Source organism: Dipodomys spectabilis, unplaced genomic scaffold (genome assembly GCF_019054845.1).
Source record: "Dipodomys spectabilis isolate Male_0828 unplaced genomic scaffold, ASM1905484v1 ptg000085l, whole genome shotgun sequence".
Classification (NCBI taxonomy): domain Eukaryota; kingdom Metazoa; phylum Chordata; class Mammalia; order Rodentia; family Heteromyidae; genus Dipodomys; species Dipodomys spectabilis.
Genome location: NW_024870762.1, coordinates 2,162,150 through 2,183,200, shown reverse-complemented (window position 1 = coordinate 2,183,200; position 21,051 = coordinate 2,162,150). Strand labels below are relative to the sequence as shown.

General features: G+C 53.8%; 1 protein-coding gene across 2 annotated transcripts in view; it reads right to left on the bottom strand.

The window, feature by feature from the left end:
• The window catches only part of Cpne5 (copine 5), a 70,142-nt gene that overhangs the window by 24,241 nt on the left and 24,850 nt on the right, over positions 1–21,051 (bottom strand). Inside the window, exons 4-10 of one of the 2 annotated variants that reach the window (XM_042684204.1) lie at positions 16,295–16,398; positions 14,119–14,158; positions 13,863–13,939; positions 9,625–9,684; positions 7,727–7,777; positions 7,383–7,446; positions 58–161 (exon numbers count right to left, since the gene is read on the bottom strand). In XM_042684204.1, coding sequence (XP_042540138.1) covers positions 58–161; positions 7,383–7,446; positions 7,727–7,777; positions 9,625–9,684; positions 13,863–13,939; positions 14,119–14,158; positions 16,295–16,398 — 500 coding nt within the window. The remainder of the gene's footprint in view (positions 1–57; positions 162–7,382; positions 7,447–7,726; positions 7,778–9,624; positions 9,685–13,862; positions 13,940–14,118; positions 14,159–16,294; positions 16,399–21,051) is intronic. The other variant, XM_042684205.1, reaches the window with a different exon arrangement.

The following is a 21,051-nucleotide window of genomic DNA, read 5'->3' as shown; positions in this document are numbered from 1 at the left end:
CCTCATTGGGGGGAGGGGGAGGGGGAGGAAAGGAAGGGGGCGTGGACTTGGACTCACGTGCCATCCTCATTGCTCCGGTAAAACACCAGGAAGGGGTCAGACTTCCCGAAGAAGTCTTTCTTGTCCAGCTTGTTGGCACAGAACTGCATGGTGACCACGTCCTGGGGGAGGGAGGCAGGTCAGGCAGGGGACGCTGGCACCACAGACACGGCCCCGGCAGCCCCAGTGCGGTGGGGACGCTGTAGGTTCTCAGTCCCGTCCTGGCTTTGCCACCAGGAAGCCCCTTGGGCTGAGCCGAGTGTGTCCTCAGATTCGCTTCCTATGAGGTCCAGCCGGGGCCCAGGCACAGCACCCCAAGGTGAACATTGCACCCCAACATTCCACCACTGCACCCCAACATCCCATAGCCCAGGCTGCTGCCTCCCACAGCCCCTTTTCTCTCTGAGAGTTGTGTCTTGGGGAACAAATGGGGAGCGGCCACCTCAGCGTGCAAGCTGAGTAGCGGGTGTGGTGGTATAAGGGTTAGGAGCAACCCCTGGTTGCTGGGGTCAGGCTGTGTGACCTAGGGCAAATAACTCACCCACTCTGTGCTCAGTGTCCTCATCTGTAAAGCAGAGGTAATGGCAGCACCTACCTCACGGGCTTGTGAGGCTATAATGAGGGCATGAGGCTGCGTGGGGCTGGCTATGTTTGTGTCTCTGTTCCTCTCCACCCAACAAGCCTTCCTACCGGACAGGCACATGCTGAGCATCCTTCCTCACAGTCACTGCCATTTAACCTGCCTGCTGGTCCCTTCAAACCCCTCTGCCCGGACAGAGAGCGCACATTGCATGTCCCCAGACGCCATCTGGGTTTTTTGTTGGTTGGTGGGTGGGTTGGTTTTGCCAGTACTGGAATTTGAACCTAAGGCCTCATCCTTACTCTTTCTTGCTCAGAGTTGGCACTCTACCACATGAGTCACACCTCCAGTCCTGCTTTTTACTGGTTATTTTGGAGATAGGGTCTCATGGATTTTTCTGCCTGGGCTGGCCTCTAGCTACAATCCTCCAGATCTCAGCCTCCTGACTAGTTAGGGGTACAGGCATAGGCCACTGGCACTGGCTTCCCTGGTTCCACGGAATTGCTGAGTGCTGGGGACCCTGAGTTTGTGGTTGATGGGAAGGACTGAGTGCTAGGGACCCCAGAACAGTATTCCCGGTGGCAGGGGGCTCTGAGGAGTTGCCAGCGGCGGTGGGAGGGGGGTCCTCTCTTCCTAATTTACCCAAAAAGAGAAAGCCCAGTGCACCCAGGAGCCTGGGACGTTCCCAGGTCCTGAGTTCAAGCCCCAGGACTGGCACACACAAATAGCCATCTGAACAAATGCAGAGGCCCCAAATGTGGGTGCTAGATGGCCCTTGACTGAGTGGGAAGCCAAGGAGATGGAGGAAAGCAGCCAAAGCGCGGTAGGCGGTGGGGAATGAAATGGCGGGGAGGTGTCTAAGGTTCCAGGTCAGGCTTGGCTTCTGCAGCCACAGCATGAGGGGAGCTCTGAGTCTGGGGGACTGGGGCTGGGGGGCTGAGGCTGGGGCGTCTCCCAGGCTGGGGTGGGGACTCTGTGCGATGCTGTTCCTCACCCAGCACGCTGGGAGCCAGTCCCGGGAGGATGGAGCAGCTTCTGCAGTGTGTAATTTCCTGCAATTTCTGCCTTTCACCCTATCTTTTTAAAAAACATATTAAGTTCTTCTAAAACAGCAGGATTGCTTCCATTTACATCTCTCCGCATGCTAATTGAGCTGCTGGGGAGAGCACTGCGAACGCCTTCCTCTGCTCTCCTCTCCAGCCCGCCCGGCCCAGGCCCAGTGCAGGGGTCCGGCCCAGCGCAGGGGCACCGCCGCACCGCCGGCTGCCAGCCTTCCCTGCCCGGGCAAGCCTCTGGAGGGCAGAGAGCAGAGGTTAGGGCCACCGGCCAGGCGGATGGGAGGCCCGGGTCAGGAGGGGAGAAAAGAAGACTCGGCTGTTTGGGGGCTTGCCGGCAAAGCAAGCAGGGGATGAACTCCAAATCCCAGGAACCTAAAGAAAGAAAGACTTTTGGCGATTGAGCCCAGGGCTTGCTCAACCCTGTAAGTTCCTTGTCTTTTGTTTTTTAGGGTTTTGTTTTTTCCTCTGGTTTGGCTCCTTCCAGCCCCCACCTATCCTAGCCCCCTGCCTTGGACCATAATCCTCCCCCCATCGTGTGAGAAAATGGAAGGACAGACGTACACCCTCATGCCTGGCTCTCTGAATCCATAGTTTAAAATGATACTTAAAACAACAGAAATCAATGCTAAGATCCATGAGAAACAAAACGACTCATTTTTAAATGAAGACACACGTCTACAATTGAATCAACTGGGAAGCACAGGGAAGTCAAGTGACTGGCCCAGGGTCACACAGCAGGCCAGCAATGGCACTTGGTCTGGATCTAGATTCCTGGCTCTTAATGACACCTAACTAAAATCAACCGAGTCTACCGGCCCAGCTCAAAGGACAATGAAACAATTAGGACAGGGACATGTTCACTGCAGGATGGCTTCTGTTGTTTCCCTGCAGAGATCAGGTTCTGGCAGGGGCTATAATCCTAGCTACTCAGGAAGATGAGATCTGAGGACTATGGTTCGAAGCCAGCCTCATAGAAAAGTCTGTGAGAGTCTTATCTCCTAATGGATCACCAGAAAACTGGAGGGAGAGCTGTGGCTCAAGTGGTAGAGCACTAGTCTTGAGTGAAAGAGCTCAGGGACATTGCCCAGGCCCTGAGTTCAAGCCTCAGGGCCTGCAGGAGAGAAAAAAATCGGGGGGGGGGGGTGGTTAGAGGGGAGGGAGAGAGGGAGAGAGAGAACTACATTGCAGGTGTGGTTCAAGTGGTAGAGTGCCAGCTTAGCAAGCAAAAAGTCCTGAGTTCAAACCCCAATACTTCCAAGAAAAAAAGAATCAGTGCCAATAAGTGGTTTCCCACATATATAAAAATATATATCCACATATAATATATATCTATATCTATGAGAAGAATAATAAAATGCCAAGTGTAGTAACACACCTGTAATCCCTGCCACTTAGGAGGCAGAGGTCCAAGGTTCAGGTCAACCTGGGCAAAATCAAGAGATTTATCTAAAAAAAAAATAATACTGGGCTATGGTTTGAGTGGTAGAGCACCTGCCTGGAAAGTATGAGAAAGGAAGGAAGGAAAGAAGGAAGGAAGGAAGGAAGGAAGGAAGGAAGGAAGGAAGGAAGGAAGGAAGGAAGGAAGGAAGGAAGAAAGAAGGAAAGAAGGAAGGAAGCAGAATAAGGTGCAATTATTAGATACATGTTTTCTAAGAATACTTAGCCAAGAAAAATGCAGGCTGTAAAACTAGATTAAAAGAAAAAGTATATATATGTGTGTGAACACTCAGAAAACCGCCCTAGAGGAAACACATCAAAATGTCAACAATGATTATCTCTGGGTGGTTCTTCTCGTCTTTGTATTTTTCTACATTTCTCAACTTGTCTAGAACAAATGTGTTATTTTTTGTTCCCGTGTCAGGGAGATTATTTCTCAGACTAAAACGCTCCCTGCAGATCTCATCACCACTCTGTACCCGGGCCACTCACATGGAGAGGCCGAGAAGAAGAGGGTCCAGGTTCTAGGCCAGCCCAACGGAAACCAATTCCTGAGACCCCCATCTCAATGGGAAAAGCTGGGTGTGGTGGCACACGCCTGTCATCCCAGCTATGACAGGAAGCATCAACAGGAGGATCGCGGTCCAGGCCTAGGCAAAAAGTGGAACACTATCTCAGAACAACTCGTTCAGAAACGGGTTGGAGGAATGTCTCAAGTGGTAAAGCACCTGCCTAGCAAAGTGTGAGTCCTCAGTAGAGAATGAATGAATGAAATGTATGACCCAGTATGAATGAACCCCATAGGCTTAAAGGATGTGGAGGCCCAGGGTGGCTGCAGTGTGACCGGTCAGTGGCCTGGGCTGGCGAGCGGGACTGGCCCCGCCCTGTGGAGGCCTCCCATTCGCCAGCCCAGCTCCGGGGGGTCTGGACTCCAGGGCCTAAGGCAGAGGAGGTGCTGCGGGCTCAGCCTGGAAACCGCGCAGGTGCACGGCCGCATCTGCAGAATGGAGCCGCCAGCAGCTGCCCAGCTCCATCCAGCCTCCACCCTGCGATCAACCATCACCCCACGGTATTCTGGTCAAGAACGATGGCTGGAACCCACTTTGTATTTTGGCTCTAGACGAGCAAGTCTTTCCTCTCGCCTATCAAAGTACGGGGGGGGGGTGACCCGCTGGAGTCCACCCCAATCCTCTGCCACCCCCGGCCGCCCACCGGTCCCGGTCCCTTCGGACCGAGGCAGAGCAGCATCCATTCATGCAGGAAGCCGCCGCCCAGGCTCCGCCCTCTCCCTTTGATCCTCCCACTGAACTGAACTGCCGGGTGCGCAAGACTCAGCCAAGCAGCAGTTCAGATGTAATTATTTTAATTCAGCCAGATGCTGGGAATTAGTCTCTTTGCCTCGCAAGGCTCGTGGTGCGGGGGGGGGGGGGGGGGGGGAGTGGGGGGGACAACCGAGCTCAGCCTAGGAGGTGCCAGGAGAAAAGCAGCTGACAGCCTGGGAAGCAGGAAGGGAGCTACCCCCACCCAGAGAACCGGTGCCCACCATCCCTGGAGGAGGGAGGAGGGAGGACGGAGAAGGGGGGAGGAGAGGGATGGAGAGGAGAGGGAGGTGCTGTGAGGTTCTGCAGGAAGCTGTTTACCGACCGCTGGAGGACCCAGCCAACAGCACCAGCATTCTCTAGAGTGCTGGAATTTCCAGAAGCCTTTCTTGGGATTACCTGATTTAATTACAAATCAGGAGGAAGCCGTCAGTCAGGAAATTCAGGGAATTAGTCTTCAGGAAATTCAGACCACAGCAGCAAGGTGGCCACCTTCCCAATAGATGGATAAATGGATCCACCCATGAATGGATGGATCAATACATGGTTATAGATCAATCGATTGATAAATAGATCACCTTCAGCCTCACAGTAACCCCTCCGCCTCTAAAGCCAGTGGAGGCTCGAGCCCAAGGCCCTGGGCAGCTCTGGCCTTCCCCGGGCCCCAGTTCCCTCTGGGGTCTGAGGAGCCAGGTCTGCTGTGGACGCTAATGGACCCTAACGAACTTGGGTTCCTCCAGTCACCTAATTCATAAGAAATGAGGCCGCACCGAGCACCGACAGAGCAGCCAGCCGTGGACAGGCACACTGGGGAAAGGGTTTACCTTTCCAGATCCAGGAAGTAAATGCACAGGAAGGGTGAATGGCCACTAAGACAAAACAGCTGACAATGTTCCTCCCAGTCTCCCAGGGTCAAGTCTGTTCTGGGCTCTAACTGGAAGCTCTGAAAAGCAGCCTAATGATAAAAACTCCCCGACTCTCCAACTGCGCTGCCGGCCTTCAACTCTCTTCTATTCAGTGGCTGTGTGGCCTTGGAGAGACCACTGAACCTCTCGGTGCTTCTGTTCATGGACACCAAGACCCACCATCCACCAGATATATAAAGCTTCCTAGTCCGTGTTGTAGCTTATCACCCTGTGTTCTAAGGGTGTTGGATGACCCAGTTAACCTTCTATACCACAGGAATGCTGTGGGGGGGGGGGCAGGGAGGGTCTATAAAGTCAAAACTGTGATCCTAGTAATGCAAAGACAAAGAGCTTTCCAGACAATGATGTTCCTGGCAGGAACATCACAGATTGGCTGTAGAAGCGGAACAGAACCCAGGGCGCCACACACGCTAGAGCATGCCACCCCGAGCTTCACCCCGAACCTCTCTGCTGTCTTGTAAACCAAGGCCACTCTTCTGATTAAAGAATTTCTATGCAGCTAGGTGCTGGTGGCTCATGCCTGTAATCCTAGCTACTCAGGAGGCTGAGATCTGAGGATCCTGGTTCAAAGCAGCCTGGCACAACTCTTATCTCCAATAAACCACTAGAAAACCGGAAGTGGCATTGTGGCTCAAGCGGTAGAGTGCTCACCTTGAGCTGAAGAGCTGAGGGACAGCGCCTAAGCCCAGAGTTCAAGCCCCACGACCGACCAAAGGAAAAAAAAAAAAAAGAATTTCTATGCAGCTAGGTGCTGGTCGCTCACACCTATAATCCTAGCTACTCAGAAGGCTGAAACCTAAGGACCTTGGTTTGAAGTTGGTGCAGGCAGAAAACTCTCACTCTGATCTCCAATTGAACAGAAAAAAGCTACCAAAGGAGCTGTGGCTCAAGTGGTAGAGCACCAGCCTTGAGCGAGAAAGCCCATCCAGAGCACAAGGCCCTGAGTTCAAGGCAGTACTGGCGCACACCCACAAAAGAATTTCTATCAAATAGCTGATAGGCCCAGGAAAGGTCAGAAAGTCTTGTTTTTTTTTTTCTCCTCACCTACTCGGTCCCACAGCACCGGGGTCCCTGGTATCTGGGCTTGGCGCCTCCTGCCACATGTCCATCCCTTCTTCTCTTCCCCAGGACCCCAGACTCCCCACACCAGGCTGGGAGGTTTGGGAGATGAGCCCAGATTTTAGAATCAGCCTGATCGAGATTTGAACTATGACTGCGCTCCCTGTGTGTGTGTGGGGGGAGGTAACGCAGTCTTTGATACAATGAGAATCCTGTCTGGTTGCCTGGCTCCCCGGGGTGGTGACAAATGATGGGCCAATGCAACTGACAAGTCACTAACACGTGACCGCACCCCGGTGACATTTCACCATTGCTGTGAGTCATCGGAACCCCGAGCCCCTCCCTCCTGAGTGGCCGGACCACTCCCTGCTTCTATCCACGGTCCCAAGGTACTGGCAACGAACAGAGCTGCCTGGAGATGCAGCCTGCACTCCCCAACACCCAACACCCTGCTTGCTCTCACCCCCCCCCCTGCACTCACACACACCCCTGCACTCACATGCACACTCCCATGCACACTCTCCTACAACCCTCCACCCCGAGATAAAAATGGAACCAAATGTCAAGCGCCCAGGACTGAAAAGCCATCATTCCGCACGTGTCCCTCCTGCCGCCTCCAGTCCCGTCTGTCCAAGCCTCGCTCAGGTCTGTGCCCCAAGACAGCTGCGGATGCGCGGCCATCTTCCTCTCTGCCCTTCACTGGGGGCTATTTATTTGGCCTATGGAGGTTGAGAGATTGGACCTGACACGTGGAACCCCTGGACCTGGGGTCTAAAAACTCTGGATTTGCTTCCTGCTCTGCGCCTCAGAACGCTGAGTGGTAAAGAGGGGACCTTCTAGGGCCCCAGGAGCCCTGCCTACCTGGGGATCCCTGCAGGGACACCAATATGCTGGACCGACCGGCCCCGCCCCCGGCCCCGCCCCCACCACACCCACTTCACTCAGCTCCGCCCCCTCCACTCACCCTGCAGTTGCTGAGTTCTTCTGCTGACAGGATGATGGAGCCACACTTCTTTCCTGGGACGCCTCTGGGGGAGAAGAGAGCAGAATGGAAAGCCAGACAGAGGGAACCAGTGCTGACAGTCTGGCCTCACTCCCTCCTGCTGCCGTGGGGGATCTACCCACCCACCCCCTAATCCCTGAGAAGACCCGGTCTCCAGGAGTGCTTGTGGCAGTGTGGCCTAGGGTGCTGGGATCGGGGGCCAGGAGTCCGGCCCCCCGGGACTGCCCCCCCCCTCTTGTCTGTGCCCACCAGGGAAGGCTGTGCCCGCTGTGGAGGTTCTGAATCACAACTGCATCCAGACTCACCCGGAGGCTTCCGGACCAGTGGTTCTCAAACTTTCCATCCAAACACCACTTCTGTGGGCAAAAGACCTGATGGGCTGGCCACCCTACCCTGCACCAGCTGGCCAGCGTGCCCCGTGTGCCAGCTCTGAGCCCCTGGGTATGGGATAGAGACTAGCAAGGAGGGGTAAGGTGCAGGGGGGGGGCTGGGGTCCTCTTGGTGGGCCTGGCCCAGGTTCTTCTTGAGTCCCTTGGCCGGGGTCTCCCTGGGAGCAAGAGATTCCACCAAGCATGTGGCTGGCCAGCCACAAGTGGGGTCCATCTTGAAGACCTCTTCCCACATCTGAAGCGGGTCCTTTGGCCAGGGGACCCCGCTATTCCTTTCATCAAATGGGACCCCCAAGATCAACCCATTTCACTCTGATGTTAGAGACTCAGCTAGAAGGATCTCCCCCCAAAACCCCCGCCTAGCATGAGCCCCCAGGGGCTGCTGGGAGGGAGAGGTTCAAGTCATTACTGCGCCCCTTTCCGCACCCTCAGAGGGGGTGATCGTGGCCTGGGTTGTACTGAGATTCACACAGCACCCAGCACCAGGCACAGGGGACACGCGTGATCTTTTCCTCCAGGCTCCCTTCCCTTCCTTCATAACCGAGCAGAGAGCCAGTCAAATGCAGCTCCCTCTCCAGCCACGCCCAGAGCCCCAGATGCTGTCTGTGGAAGAGGTTTTGAGAACCACTGCTGGAGTACTTTCTTATGGCACCGGCTTTTGGAAGAAATGACTCCCAACCAAGGAGGCCCGGGAGGAAGGTGGACAGTCCAGGACTCCCTCTAAACTAAGCAGACAGAGCAGCGGCCACCACCAGAGCCTCCCCCAGCCCTGGGCAGGTGGCAGGGCTGTCAGCTTGTCTGTCCCCTAGAGGGGGGTAGCTGAGCTGAGGGGCCCAAAGTCCTTCTCCACCTGCTGGTCTGGGCCTCCATGGTGAGAAGGACTTGATGTGTGTGACCAGGCGGAGAGAATCCTCAACGCCAGCCTCCTCATCCCTTGCTTCCCCATCTGTTCTCTCTGCCTTGGAGGCCGGCTTCTATTTCTGATCTTTCTCTCCCTCCTCTCCAGCCCCAACTGCTCCCACCAGCTTGGCCTTCCTTCCTCTTCCTCCCTCCTGCTCCAGCCTCCATCCCTCTCTCTCTCCTCTCCCCATCCCCCTCTCTGATTCTGCTGGAATCTTCTCTCCTTATAAACCAGCCACACTCTGCCAGGGTTGAGAGCGGCCTGGGGCCCAGAGCCCTCATTCCAACAGGCAGAAAGCTGCCTTCCAGACCCTCCTTCCTCCAGTGAGGTGTGGGAAGCAGCCAGGTGGGCCTTTCCAGCCAGAAGAGGAGAGGGAAGGCGGCAGGGAGGGCCTGCGAAGCACGCAATGCACGCAGTTGGTCTAAAGCAAGAGGGCGGCTCTGCACAGCGGAAGAGAGCTGCATCCACCGTGTGTGCGAGGAGGAGGAGGCTGGCATCAGAGAGTCGAGGAGCAGAGAGGGAACGGAAGCAGGGAGCCATGCGGGAGGAGGAAGAAGAGGAAGAGGAGGGGGAGAAAGACGAGGCAGGGAAAGGGTAGTAGGAGGGGTGTGGGGGAGAGGAAGGGTGGGCAGTGCCCAGGCTAGCTCATCCCTGCAAAAGCCTCCTACCTCTGAGCCCTACCCTGATCTCTGAAGTCCCCAGAGCCTGGATGCCTCTCCAGCACTGCCTGCTGCCCCCGATGGAGGGGCCTGGTACAACCTGAGGGGTTCTCTATCCGGGTCCTACGCAGCCTAAGGCCTTGTGGAGGGGACTCAGGACCGTGGCCTTCCAATCAGGGCCCGCTTGCAGGTACCCTCGGTAGAACTGGTGGAAGGTGGCAGGATGCCAGGCCTGGAGCTGCTGGGTGACTTACCCGTTGGACACAGCTGGCATGGGTTTGCCCGTCCTGGAGTTCAGGCTGAACGCCCCTATCCTGCAGAGAGAGGAAGAGAGCCTGCCATGAGCGTGCCTGCCGCCAGGGCTGCTTGGGACAGGTTTGTGGGCTGAGGTGGTGAAATGAGGCACAGAGCCACCGGCCACAGGAGACATCGTCCCACATGCGTGGTGGCCTCCAGGACAAGTTAGGCTGAGCTCCTCAAAGTGGGGTCCCAGCGCCCCTGGGAAGGTGTTCTGAATGCACCTTCTCAGGCCCACCCAGACCACAGCGTCAAAAATTGGTGGGGGAGGGGGGAAGCAATCCTTGCCCAGGTGGCTCTGATGCCCCCTAGAGGTAGAGTACGAGCTTGCACCCCACTGGGCCTCGGGGTCCAGCCCATGGAAAGGAGAATGTTACATGGGACATTATGTTCTAGGAAGAACTGTGTTCCTCTCAAATTCATATGTTGGTCTCCCAGTACCCCACAATGTGACTGAATTGGGAAACAGGGCTTCATGTATATGTGTATGTGTGTGTGCGTGCTGGTACTGGGTTTTGAACTCAGGGCCTTGATGCTATCCCTGAGGTTTTTTTTTTTTGCACAAGGCTGGTGCTCTACCACTTGAGCCACAGCTTCACTTCGAGCTTCCCATCCCCCACTCCCAATTCTGAGGTTGAACTCTGGGCCTGGGCGCTGTCCCTGAGCTCCTTTTGCTCAAGACCAGCACTCCACCACTTGAGCCACAGCGCCACTTCCAACTTTTTCTGTGATTTAGTTGGAGATAGAGTCTCACAGGCTTTCCTGCCCAGGCTGGCTTTGAACTGCAATCCTCAGATCTCAACCTCCTGAGTAGCTAGGATTACAGATGTGAGCCATTGGCTTCATCTTTTTTTGTTTGATTTTGGGTCCCAGATTTGGGGCTTGAATTCAGGGCCTGAGCGCTATCCCTGAGCTTTTGTGCTCAAGGCTAGTACTCTACCACTTGAACCACAGCTCCACTTCTAGCTTTTTGGTGGTTAATTGGAGATCAGAGTCTCACGGACTTTTCTACGCAAGCTAGCTTTGAACCCCGATCTTCAGATCTCAGCCACCTGAGTAGCTAGGATTACAGGCGTGAACCACTGGCTGCATCTGTTTTTTAATAGCTACAAAAGATTGCTTGCAGTCCCTCCCTTGGATAAGCCAGTGTCAGGCTGCTCTGGGCTCCTATATAAGGTGGGGCAGCGTTTGCAGGCGCCCTCCCAAGCTGTAGCTCTCCTCCGGAAGGAGGCGCAGACCCAGGGTGCCCTCTGTGCAACTCCTGGTTGTACCGTGCTGCAAAGTAGAAAGTGATGACAAGAATGAGGTCTGCCTGTGCTGCACACAGATACAGTGCCCGTCCCCCTCCAGGTTTTCCACCTGGGGCTGGCTGACTCTAGGAGGGAAAAACCCACACATATAGCGAGGGCTGACTACGCAGATCTCCCCAGCAAGCGCTGGCCCTCGTGGCTGGTCTAGAATAGATGCCCGGGCGACAGGAGCTGCCAAGATGGCTAGTCATGAGGGCCGCTAAGCTTAGACACGCGGAGCCTCAGTGGCTCAGGGATCCCTCTCTCACCGGCATTCCCCGCCACTGCCATGTTTTGCATCTGGCGTGTGTTGTAGGCTCAGCTTGAAAGCCGTCTGCTGCACAGTCTCCCTCAACCCCCCAGCCTCGCCCAGATGTGCCCTCTACCGAAGATGGACATAGGAAGTGGACACAGCAGGCAGGAAATGGGCTAGTGCTAGTCCTGGGCTTCTCTTGACAGTCATTCCATCCAGGTATAGCCAGAACTATGGTATGGATGGGGCCAAGCACTTTGGTAAAGATCAAAAGTCAAGGGTCAGTAGGCTATACTTAGATGATGGTTAACATGAGGACAGGCCAATGGGCAGGTGGTCCTGAGTTCTTCTGAGGTAGATAAAAAAAATCTAAAATTACAATTAAGTCAGGTATGGATGGCTCTCATCACAATCTTAGTTACTTGGGAGGCTGAGAATGGAAGGATTAGAGTTCAAGGCCAGCCTGGGCAGAAAAATCCTTGAGACCCCTCCTCCCCCTTCTTGACTCATAGGTTGGTACAGTGGCATATGCATGTCATGCTAAGCTATCTGGGGAGGCTGAAAGCAGGAGGACCACGATTCCAGGTCAGCCTGGGCAGGAAAGTCCACAAGACCCCTTCATATTGGAGACGCATTGGTAGTGCCTGGACTTCCAGCAATGACAAGAAGCCTAAAATAGGCGGATTGTGGTCCAGGTGTGTGCCTGGACAGGAAGTAAGACTCTATCTCAAAAATAACCAGTGAAAAGCATAGCTGATGGCATGGCTCAGCAACTGTAAGGCCCTGAGTTCAAATCACCGAAAAAAAGTCACCGAAAAAAAAATGCAATTGAAATTGGTTAGGTAATCCTAGTTATGAATATCTTTGTTATAACTGAGTCTTATGAGAATGTAAGTATAGCTGGGCATGGTAGTGCAAGCTTGTAATCAAGGCTGAGGCACAGGTATCAAGAGTCTGAGGCCAGCCTGAACTGCATAGTCAGACCCTGTCTCAAACAAAAGACAAAATAATAAAAGCACCAGTGCTCACACCTGTAATCCTAACTACTTCGGAGGCTGAGATCTGAGGATCGAAGTTCGTTCAAAGCCAGCCAGCCCAGTCATAAAAGTCCCCATGAGATTCTTATCTCCAATCAACCACTCAAAAACTAGAAGTGAAGCTGTGGTTCAAAGTGGTAGAGCACTATCTTTGAGCAAAAAAGAGTTCAGGGACAGTGCCCAGGCCTTAAGTTCAAGCCCCATGACTGACAAAAATAAAAACAAGTAGACACTGGTTATTGACAATCATGATTTCCCCTGTAAAAATTGCATTTCCCCCCACGCTTCCATGATTGCAAGGAAATCTTTGGTCCGTGCTTGCTGGCTGTGTGTTTTACTGTAGACCAGCTGGATTTCCTGACCGGTTTTTCTAAAGCTGGTTCTTTATAACTGTGCTTTGCTGGCATTTACCTACAGGTGGAGGCAATTCTCATTTGCAAACAATGGAGTACTTTCAGCCCCAGCTAAAGGTTGAGCTGGGTTAATTCTTAGGGTCCCCTTGCACCTGTAATTCTAAGTTAAATCTTGGTTGTTTTTTGTGAAAATCATAGATGGGTTAGGTTAAGTAAATAAAATGGGAATACTTCCCTTTTTTATTTTCCTTCTTTTTTGGTGCCAATACTGGGCTTGAAGTGTCTCAGTGCTGTCCCTTAGCTTTTTGCTCACTTCAAGGTTTTTTGGTGGTTGATTGGAAATAAAAGTTTTCCAGATGTTCTTACATACGCGGGCTTTGAACCTTAAGCCTCAGATCTCAGTCTCTTGAGTAGCTAGGGTAACAGGCTACCAGCTGCTGCTTCTTTTTTCTCCCAGTCTTGGGGCTTGAATTAAGTGTCTAGGCACTGTCCCTAAGCCTCTCTGTGTTCAAGCTAGCACTTTACCATTTAAGATATAGTGCTACTTCTGTTTTTTTTTTCTGAGTAGTTTATTGGAGATTAGAGTCTCACAGACTTTCCTGCCTTGGCTGGCCTTGAACCACATTTCTCAGATCTCAGCCTCCTGAGTAGCTAGGATTACAGGTGTGAACCATCGGCATCAGGCTGACCCAGTTTCTTTTTTTTTTTTTGGGTCCGGTTGTGGGGCCTGAACTCTGGGCCTGGACGCTGTCCCTCAGCTCTTCAGCTCAAGGCTAGTGCTCTACCACTTGAGCCACAGCGCTACTTCTGGATTTTTCTTTTTCTGTTTTTGTGGTGCTGAGGAATTGAACTCAGAGCCCTCATGCATGTGAGGTAAGCGCTCTACCACTGAGCCACCTTCCCAGCCCATCCATGAGACTCATCACCACTTAACCACCAAAAAGCTGGAAATGACACTGTGGCTCAAAGTGATAGAGTGCTAGCCTTGTGTGAAAAAGCTCAGAGACAGTGCCAGGCCCTGAGTTCAAACCCCAGTGCCTCCCAGAGGCTTGTTCCAGTCTGTAGGCTGAGCTTCCTTGGGGTCTACACCTGGTGGGGGGCGGGGGGATAGAAGAGTGGTCACTTCTAGCACCTGGCCAGCCTGGCGGAGGTCACCAGCGGACTTCCCTGTGAGCTCCATGCACGGCCCCACCAGCTGGCTCTTAGCAAAGCGGACAGTGGTTGGGCAGCCAGCAAGACAAACTGGACCCCATCTTCACTCACGTGAGTGGCTTCTCCAGACGGCTGCCAGAGGACCCCACGATCTCTCCGAGGGTACAGAAGGCCTGGCCCAGGAAATCCTGCAGGCACGAAAGATGGGTACCACACGCTCTGTTCCCGCTCTGCTTCCTGTCCCATCACCTGCCCTCGCTGTGAGGGGGTGCCAGGACGTGACACAGCACCGCACGCACGCACGCACGCACGCACGCCACTACGTGGAAGGAATTCACACTCATGGGCAGGCACAGGCAGAACTCACGTGTTTGGATAAATCAGGGCTTTTGGAGTCAACGTCGTATCTACAGGAACAGAGAGACATGGTGAAGGCAGGTAAGGATGCCTTGCCCAACCTTCCCGGGTTTTTCAGTGGAGTTGGGGCCCGAGGGCTGACATGGAAGAATTATGGGTGCCATGGCTGATGTTCTGTGTGGAGCTAGGTGTAAACGGGTGCAGAAGTATATCCCAGGAGACACTTAAGATCTGTGTCCTTCACTGTGTAGATGATATTCATTGTTAAGAGTTAGTCCAAGCGAACCAGGCACTGATGGCTCATGCCGGTAATCCTGCTACCCAGGAAGCTGAGATCTGAGGATCAGGGTTCAAAGCCAGCCTGGGCAGGAATATCCCTGAGGCTCTTATCTCCAATAAACTACTCAGAAAAAGCCAGAAGTGGTGCTGTGGCTCAAGTGGTAGAGTGCTAGCCTTGAGCACAGAGAGGCTCAGGGACAGCACCTAGGCCCTGAGTTCAAGCCCCAAGACTGGTAGAAAGAAAATATTTAATCCAGGCACCAATGGCTCACACCTGTAATCTCAGCTACTCAAGTGGCTGAGATCTGGAAGATCAGGGTCCAAAGCTCGCCTGGGCAGAAAAGTGTCCATGAGACTCTTATCTCCAGTGAAGCAGCAAAAGGCCATGGTGGATTTGTGGCTCAAGTGGTAGAATGCCAGCCTTGGGTGAAAAGGCTGAGGGCGAACATGAGGCTCTGAGTTCAAGCCCCACACCGGAAAGCAACACACACACACACACACACACACACACACACACACACACACACACACGTACTCATTCACACAGTGTTAAAGATTGAAACCCAAATGGACACCGGCTGTGCCTCAGGTGGCTGAGCCGTGCAGCCTCCACTGGGCTCCTCATCCCTTCACCCCAGCCCCCACCGCCTCTCCGCCAGCGGCTCTAGGCCCAGCGTCCCTCCAGCTGACTCCTCCCCCCAGGCTTGCTGTCCTCCACCGCAGCTCCTCCCCACTCCTCCAGGGTGCTCCTCCTTCACTCCCTTCACTGCTCTCCTCCCTCCCTTCCCCTCCCTCCTCTCCCTCTCTCTTTTTCTCTCTGTGGTTCCAGGGTTTGAACTCAGGGTCTCCCATTTGCTTTATGCTGAGCCATGCCTTCAGCCCCCCTTTTTTTTTGCACGGTCATTTTGCATGGGGCATGTGCCTGGACCGTGATCCTCCTATTTTGTACTTCTTATGGTAGCTGAGATGCCAAGCATGGGCCACCAAGCACAACTTCTTCTGTTGAGATGAAGTCTCCTGGACTTCTCTGGCCAGGCTGACCGGGAACTGAGATCCTCCCAGCTCTACCCCACGCAGCTAGGTTGCAGGGCGCCAGCCACCGAGCCCTCGTCCTTTCCCATGCTGTCTGCTGACTCTAGGACACAAATCTTGGTAACTGCTCCCACCACACATCTCTTGAAACAACAGAGACTCAGAACTCCGCCTGCTCACCAGACCCAAGCCCCACGCTGACCTTTAACACCTGGACAAGGGTCTTCCCCTCTTCCGATGTTCCCGTAGATGCTCTTGAACCCCAGTAGCCATGTTAACTCTGGGGTAAGTGGGATGGAGGAAGCCCTGCCACAAAGCACACCGGCCTGATGCTGGTGGCTCACGCCTGTAATCCCAGCTACTCAGGAGGCTGAGAGCTGAGGATCGAAGTTTGAAGCTAGCCTGGGCAGGAAAGTCTGTGAGACTCATCTCCAATTAGTTACCAAAAGAGCTGGAAAGGGAGCTGTGGCTCAAGTGGTAAAGCTCCACTTGAGCAAAAAAGCTCAGGGACAGAACCTCCCCCCCCCATACTGGGTATGAAAACAACAATAACAACAACAACCACACACACACATATACACACGCACAACCCCACACTCTGACTGAGGGCCAGTCAGCGGCACCTCTCGGTTACCTGGGGAGCAAGGAGGGTGAAATCTGTCCCTTCCCCTCCCCTCCCCTCCCCTCCTCTCCCTTCCCCCCTTCTCCCTGCACCCATGCCCCTGGACCTGCTGGTGGGCACCTTTGTCCCCAATCGTCACCCGCTCCCCATGATGTCACTTCAACCTTGCCGACGCTGGGCTCCAGGAGTGTCACAGCTCCCCCACCCACTGGGGGAAGGAAACAGCTGTCCCCCCCCCCCCCCCGCCACTCACAGGTCAAAACGGAGGTTCTGCTTCTCCTCGAAGAAGTAATCCACGATAAACTTGCGCACGAAGTCGGGGTTCAGCGTGTTGTCGATGACCTCTGTGCGGCCAAACTGGAAGAGAAAACAGGGGAGAGGGCAGCATGAGGTGTGTGGCCCTCAGTCCTGGCTCTGGGGGTCAAGGAGCCCCCAGTGCAGGAGTGAGCCCCGCACCCAGCGCTGGGGCTTACAGGGCCTTGAAAAAAAAAACCAAAACAATTAAAAGAAGGAAGTATGACTCTAAAAGGTGAAGCACCAAGCCGCTGCACTTAGTGGAGTATTATTCAGCCCTAAACCAGACGACAGTCCCCAAACCAGACACCACAACATGGATGAACTTTGAGGACATTGTTCAAAGTCACAAAAGCCAGAGGGCTGTGTGACTCCATGCCCAGGAACAGCCACACAAGCAGCGCAGAAGGGCAGCCGCCAGGGCGGGGTGGAGGGGAAGGGGCACTTAATGGGTATAGAGTGACCGTTTTGCACGATGAAAAAGCGCCAATTAACTACCAAAAAGCTAGAAGTGAAGCTGTGGCCTGAGTTCAAGCCCAGGACGAGCACACATGTGCGCGCACACACGCACACACACACACACACACACACACACACACACACACACACAGAGTTCCTAGAGACCTGCTTTCCATACTTAGAGAACCATATACTTAAAACAGTTATAACAAAATTTTCATTATTATTAATTATTATTTTTAGTATTACTGGGGCTTGAACTAAGAGCCTTGTGCTTGATAGGCTATTGTTCTATCTCTTAGGCTACAGCTCTATCACTTAAGCCATGACTCCTCTGTGTGTGTGTGTGCGTGCGTGTATGTGTGCATGCACCAGGAGTGGAGCTTGAACTCAGGGCCTGAACACTGTCCCTTAGCATTATTGCTTAAGGCTGGCACTCTACCACTTGAGCCACAGCTCCATTTCTAGCTTTTTGGTGAATTAGAGATAAGAGTCTCACAGACTTTCTGGCCCAGGTTGATTTCACACCATGATCCTCAGATCTCAGCTTTCTTTTTTTTTTTTTTTTTGTCGGTCATGGGGCTTGAACTCTGGGCCTGGGCGCTGTCCCTCAGCTCTTCAGCTCAAGGCGAGCGCTCTACCACTTGAGCTACAGTGCCACTTCCGGTTTTCTAGTGGTTTATTGGAGATAGGAGTCTCACGGTCTCTCCTGCCCGGGCTGGCTTTGAACTGCAATTCTCAGATCTCAGCCTCCTGAGTAGCTAGGATTACAGGCGTGAGCCACCAGCGCCCGGCCGATCTCAGCTTTCTGAGTAGCTGCGATTACAGGTATGAGCTATAGACACTCACCTGGCTAGATGTGTGCGCGCGTGTGTGCGCACGTGCGTGTGCATGCATGTGCATTTAATCACATAATTCAAACACACAAGCCCCTTCACACCATTCATTCTAGATCTGCGCAGGCAGGGTCTTGTTGATGATCTTTCCCGGAGTCTTACCATGTGTAAGACAGATAGGTGCAAGACAACATATTTTAAATAGAACGCTAATCGTTCTAAATATATTAGCATGGAAAGTAATGACTAAAGTAAACAAACAATCTTCCTGGTTGGGGGCCCTCCCTGCCCTCCTGCCCAGGCCCTCCCCCACATGGCTGGCGCAGCTGGGGTGTCTGGAATTCAGCTCCCTGCGGAGGGAGTCAGGAGCCCTTGACTTAATGCCTTTTTGTCCCCTGTCCCTCATGAAGCCAACCACGTCCCAGCCAATCCCAGCCTCAAGGTGGCTCTCCTCTCCCCAGCGCTGACCTCTTGTCATCTTTGCAGCCACAGCCTTCCCTAGGCTCCCAGGGGCAGGTGGAACCGCCAATGCCCCTACAATGCTGAACCCCTGCAGCACTGAGCCCCTGTAGAACGCCAGGGCCAGCGGATCCCTTGGGGGACAAGCTTCCCCATTGTCAGGAGCCACACAGCTAAGATTCCCCACCCCTCACCCCAGGCTCAGGGCACTTCCCAGCCATGGCCTGGGCTCTCAAACCAGATACAGCAGGGAGGGGAGAAATACTCGTGATTGCTGCTCACTGCCAACCAGGACCCGCACACAGTGGGCACCCACAGGTCGGTGAAATGAATTAAGGCGGAAGAAGGAGATGAATGAATGAGTTTGAGTTTTAGCTTTTGCCACAAGCTAACTTTGTGGTTTGATCAGAACCAGGCTTCATCAGGAGATGGGCTTCTAACATCCCCCCGCCTCAGGGATTACAGGCGTGCGCTACCTCACCCGGCTACTTGCCCTAATTACTTGCTAGGGTTATCATTCAGTTCAATTCCATTCTTGCACATGTCTTTCGTTTTTGTGCTTGGGGAGGGGGGAGTGGACACCAGGCACCCCCAAAGGAGCAGGCTGCCCCCCACCCCTGACTGCATGGCAGGTCTGCTGGGAAGAAAGACCTTGGACCTGCAGGAAATGGGGGACAAGGTGTCCTGTGTCACCCGCTGGTGCAGGCATTGCCGCCGGAGGGCCTCCCACCCTGCCTTTGTCTTTGAGCTATGACTCCGAAAAATGTAGAGTGGCTCTTGGGGTGCAGAAACGCAGGCGAGCTGCATACGTGGAAATGCAGTTGGTCCTCACCCTGTAGGTACCAGCAGCACGCACACTGTTGGTAAATTTATTCCTGATTGCCGAGAAGCGTCTTCCTGCTTGGTTCATTAGAGCGAGGTGAAGTGAGCCTTTATCATGTGCTTATTTTATGTGTATACAGATGTCACATTTAACTTTTTTCAAAAAAAAAAAAATCCGGGCTGGGAAGGTGGCTCAGTGGTAGAGCACTTGCCTTGTATGCATGAGGCCCTGGGTTCGATTCCTCAGCACCACATAAGCAGAAAAAGCCGGAAGTGGGGCTGAGGCTCAAGTGGTAGAGCACTGGACTTGAGCTGAAGAGCTGAGCGACAGCGCCCAGGCCAGAGTTCAGGCCCCACGACCAACAACAACAACAAAAAAATCCATCCGGCAACAGGCACTTGTAGAATATACCTTAGATCACAGTAGCTCACGGGGCACCGGTGGCTCACGCCTGTCATCCTAGCTACTCAGGACGCTGAGATCTGAGGATTGAGGTTGGAAGCCAGCCTGGGCAGAAAAGCCCCTGTGAGGCTTTTATCTCTAACCACTCAAAAGTGACTTAAGTGGTAGAGCACACTAGCCTTGAGTAAAAGAGCTCAGGGACAGTGCCCAGGCCCTGAGTTCAAGCCCCATAACCAACCAAAAATAAGAATAAGTAGCAGGTACATTTAGAATATCCCATGGCTTAAGTCCCCCTCCCCCAGATAGACCAATTAAATGGGTACAGCAGGTAGGAACCAGACAAATGCTTTTTTCAGGTTCTTGCAAGCAGATAGAGTTGGGAGCAATTTACTATAGAGCAAGCAGGAATCTAATATTTCCTGAGTTACCAAATGGCTCAGGAGATCAAGTGGATCACTTTCTTATTCAGTGAAGAGGAAAGGATCAGAGAGGTTAAGTACTTTGTCTGGGGTCACACAGGCAGATACCACAAAGTTCATTCTCTTTTCCTTCATCCAACTGCAGGGGGCCATCCCACACTATGAAAATCAACCAAGGAGGAGTCCGTTCCCCAAGCATTGGGAGGATGTGGGGTTGAAGAAGACTGGGGTCCTGTCTCACCCTGGAAATTCCACAACACTCCTTACAAAGGGGCACTCAGGGGTTCTGAGAGATCTCTGCTGTTGCTGAAGACTTTTGTCTTCAAACAAAAGAAAAATTTCTCCTCGTGGCATTCCTGTGGAAGCTTCCAGAATCCTCCAGAAAGACAAGACCTCCACTTCTCCTCTGAATCCTGCCTGACTCCAAGGAATACAGAACCCCATCACTGGTGAGGACATGGTGCTAGAAGCTTCTAAAAGGGGGTTCCCTAGAGGCTGATGGTGCCGGTAAAACAAAGGGGGTTCTCAGGACCAGGGCGGGGTGCCCCCATGGGGAGTGGAGGGGTGCAGGAGCGGCCAGGCTGGTGGAGGAGCAGGTAATTAACACGCACGCGCGTCTCCAGCTATGGCGGCAAACCCACGGTCTGGGGAGGATGAAGGATGCCTTTGGCTTCATTTTGTGAGCTAAGACCCATAGGGATTTGAACCTTGGATTTGAACAAGCCAAGAAGCTACCAGGTCCCTGTCAGGCCCAATGCCCAGACACAACCAAACTCACGTGAAGAAAAGAAGAGGAGGAAAAAGAAATCCATTTCCCTGAGGATTCGGTTTTTACTGAGTCACAGAGTTGTGGGGGCAGAAGGGGCTTGGGAGTTGATGGAGGAGTAGCAAGAGGCAGGCAGTGCAGGGAGGGAGGGAGGGGGGGAGGGAGGGAGGGGGGAGGGAGGGTGGGAAGGAGGGAGGGAGGGAGGGAGGGAGGGAGGGGGGTGACTGTTAGTGGGTATGCACAGTTCTCTGGGGCCAGCCCTCTTCACCTGGAAGCTCTGCCAGCTGCCCGGGGGCAACCCATCCACCCTTCTAACCCATCCCCAACAAGCCCTCTACCCACATTTCGGGAGGTCACGTGGCTCACGCGAGGGCCACAGGAACCCCAGTGAACAAAGGCTGAGGGAGCCCAGAACTGAGCAGGCTGAGCTGACAGACGCAGAGAGGCCTGGGAAGGATGGGGCGGTAGGCGGGTGCAGATGGGTGGGCTGCAGGCGGTGGAGATGGAGGAGGCGGCTGAGAGGGGCTGGGAGGGGAAGGGAGCCGGAGGGAG